The following is a 3,652-nucleotide window of genomic DNA, read 5'->3' on the forward strand; positions in this document are numbered from 1 at the left end:
TATTTGATTGAGCCTCATCCTCAAGTCTTGTGTTTATCCCTCGGGATAGATACAGGATTTTAGGTAGAGCGCTCTTTCATTTAAACTGTGAAAAATATGAGGTCAGTTTGATTTCGTATTTTTCTAAAATTATATATATATATACATAAATTAAAAAGTCCTTCCGAAGCGGGCGACGGGATTTCGATTCCGGCTGCCGACAGCTTCTTACGGGCGACCCCCCAAACAATCTCTTCCTTTCTCCTTTTTTGTGCCGACAGTTTCACAGTGGAAGATATATGTTTGAGGAAGGAGATGTGTAGATTGTGTGTCACTCTCCAAGTGAGAGATTTGTTGTTGAAAGTGGAGTCTGACCCACTTATATCTGACAATTTTGATGTTGAAAAGCCACACCTGTTCAATTTCCTTGTTAACCGGTCCCGCCTTTTTCTTTGCTAAAACTGTTCTCGCCATTTGAATTAGCAGCAGAGGATTAATTCTCCATTTGCTGTGAAGAGGGCCCCCGCTATTTATCTTTAATTGTAGAATATAAATATCTGATTTGGTGCGTGAGGCTCACGGAGAAGAAAAAGGCAAGGTTGCATTGCAAGGTATCACTCTACAAAAGGTTAGAAGTCACGACAGACCTTTTTGGTTTTTCTTCTTCGGGTTTCCTTGGGATAGAGGAAGAGTTCTTTGGGCTTCCACGGGGCAGTGGAAGAGAAGTGCAAGGAGGAGTAGTTCCTTGCGGCAGAAGGAAAAAAAAGAAGAAGAAGAAGAAGATTGTTCTCCCTAGGCTTCTTCTTGGTGGCTTGTGGCTGAAGAGAAATTGTATTTATTTCTCTTGTACGTGTTTTTTCTTCGGTGTATCTCGATGTAGAGTTTCTTCGGTGTATTTCGGTGTAGAGAGAGAAGAACAGAGAGAGAAGAAGAAAGAGCAACAAAGTGAGAGATTCCTCTTGTAAGTCGAGGTGATCGACTGGTGTAAATTCTTCAAGTAGTAAAATCCTCTACAACCTCATGGACGTATGTAATTTGCCGAACCACGTAAATCTGTGTGTTCCGTTGTGTGTTGTTCGTTTTTGGTGTGATTTTTTTTTTGTTCTATTTTTCCCTTCGTCGATCGTTTTCCTATTTGATTTATAGATATACAACATCAACTGATATATTTAGATCTAGCCACAACAATCGATATCAGTTCTCCACCTCTTAAGCTCCACATTCCGAATCGGTCTTTGGAGGCTCACGAATCATACTTGTGAGGTGACCGAACTTCCTACTTCTTTTGATGAACAAAGCAACGGTTTGGGAGCATCGAAGGAAGTTGCTGCGTTCAACTTATGAGTTATGATCAAGAAATTCATGTTGGTTTCTGATCCTCCGGTCTTCATGGGAGTGGAAATTGGAGTTGATCCTTCCATGGAATCAAGAACACCTTCCGAAGGTGTTTCAGAGTTGGAGGAATCTGCCATAATGTTGACTGAACCAAAGGAGATGTTGAGGTTCTGAGCTGATGTACTCTGGTAGGGTTATGGCAGTGAACTGCAAGAATCACGAAGGACCAAGGAAACCATGCTGTCAAGGAGGGAACAGCAGAGGACTTGTCGTGAGTTTCCTGTAGAAGCGTGATCACACAGCAAATAACGGCAGAGCAGAGGAAATTCTGTAGCTGCAATTGGAACAGCGGGAACAGTTGATATAGCGGGAACAATTGGAACAGCGGGAACAGTAATATATCCTGCGGCTGTAATTGGAAAAGGCAGATCAATTGAAAACGGCAGAGCACATGGAAAACGACAGAGCAATTGGAACCAGCAATGTAATCCTGCAGCTGCTGTAGCCAGCAATGGAGGCCGGCTGCTATGAGGTGCCAATTGCGGGAACCGGTGGAGGAGGCCGGTGACTGATAGATTTAGGGTTAGGCTCTGATGACATGTTGAAATTTGGAATAGACCGGCTCAATTTTATTGATAGAAGAGTAGGTATTTAACCCAATTACAATAGGCACAATAATGAAAAGAAATAAAACAAAAAAATAAATAAATAGGAATAGAGTAAAACTGAATAAAACAAAAAAGAAATACATGATGAGGGAATTAAAGCTAATATGCAAGAAATAAAAATTATAATGGCTAGGGATTTGATTGGGATTTGATTGCCGTTATAAATATAATAATAATAATAATTGTTATTATTATTTATTATTATTATTATTGTCATCCTGACTTTTGTGAAAGTTATTTGTGGTGGATATACTTGAAGCATGATAAGGTTTTTTTCGTTTACATAATCAAATGGTTAAAAACTTTTGATGATAAGAAGCTCATAATCGTAAACAAAATCATTCATAAAGTGTCTTTAGTGAATAACTGTTGACTCTATGAAAGTTGCTTCTTTTTCTGATTTGAAGTACTTGCTTAGTTCATTTTTTTCGTATGATAACATCTATGACCTGTCTTCAGGTACAGGTTTAAATTCAGGATACCCTCATATTTCTCGCTAGTCATTCGAAGGTAATCAATGTACCCTGTGTAGCTTCCCCTATCTTAAATGTGCATTGATGCCTTGGCTCTCAATTAAATTGGAAAATCTGCTTCCTGGCACATTATTTAACTTTTTCAGAAATTAAACAAGCTAGTATGTCTACCATATGTGTAATATTGATTGTCCATATTTAGATATTTCCAGCCTTGCAGTTCTGGAAGGTATTGCAATTGGTTTCGATCCAAAGTATAAAGTTTTGAGTAGCTCATATCCATGGATTGCAAGAAAAGTTTTAACTGATAGCTCTCCACAACTTAGATCTACCTTACACACCCTCCTTTATAAGGTATTCATGTATGCATTGTCGACGTCGATGTATTAGTTGCGTTGTTTGCTTTCTAAACCATGTGCTTTCTGATCCTTAATCTCTTATTTCTCTGAGCTCCTGAAACTACTTTTTTGCCTCATCAGGAAGGCGTTTTCAGGATCGATCGTTTGGAATCCCTGTTGACGGAGGTCTGCTTTATGTCTTGTTTTATTTTTTAATTTTTCTTCTCTGCTATTTACATGATTAGCCAATCAAGCTGGCCCTTGAAAACCTTTATAAAAAAACTCTTACTTCGGTCAATTAACTTGAACTCGCACCATTGAGATTGAGATAAGTGAAAACAGTTTGTAAATAATATATTTGGAAAACAGCCCCCTAAAGTTGTTGTATCCATTGCTTACCTTGCTCTTGCAGCATTTTGTGTTTACTTTGCCAGTGCATGCTTAATCTTGACATTTTCTTACAATGTCATCAAAATTTAAGTTTTCTTTGGGGTTGTTTGCGACGTGGGAGCTTTTCCCTGAACAATTTTCTTGCGGTACTGTAGCAGCGACAGTACTGTAGGAGAACATATGACAAGAGATGGGAGTCTGGCCTCCGGAATAGTGCCATTTCCAATCTTATTCTTTTTTTCCTATTATCCTTTGTTCCTTTTTAGTCCTTCCCTATATATATGTATGTTAGGGTTTGGATTAGTAGTTTTGGGTGTGTTTTTATCAAAACCGCCAATGTCTCTTCTTTCCTTCGAAAGTTGTATCCTAGAGTTCTAACTGATGCTTCAGTTGTATCTTGGTTTATCGGTGGGGGGTTTTTTTCCTACCCCTTCCTGTATCCCTCTTGCTTCGCTATCACATCTTCCTT

At 38.8% G+C, this 3,652-nt stretch overlaps 1 protein-coding gene across 1 annotated transcript in view; it reads left to right on the plus strand.

Annotated features, from left to right (window-relative positions):
• LOC110018372 (uncharacterized aarF domain-containing protein kinase At1g71810, chloroplastic) overlaps window positions 1–3,652 on the plus strand; it is a gene marked incomplete at its 5' end in the record, with an annotated part of 53,447 nt that overhangs the window by 39,451 nt on the left and 10,344 nt on the right. Inside the window, 3 exon segments of the mRNA XM_020715664.1 lie at window positions 2,442–2,492; window positions 2,668–2,809; window positions 2,935–2,979. Coding sequence (XP_020571323.1) covers window positions 2,442–2,492; window positions 2,668–2,809; window positions 2,935–2,979 — 238 coding nt within the window.

The sequence above is a fragment of the Phalaenopsis equestris genome, unplaced genomic scaffold (assembly GCF_001263595.1).
Source record: "Phalaenopsis equestris unplaced genomic scaffold, ASM126359v1 Scaffold000018, whole genome shotgun sequence".
In the NCBI taxonomy this organism is placed as follows: domain Eukaryota; kingdom Viridiplantae; phylum Streptophyta; class Magnoliopsida; order Asparagales; family Orchidaceae; genus Phalaenopsis; species Phalaenopsis equestris.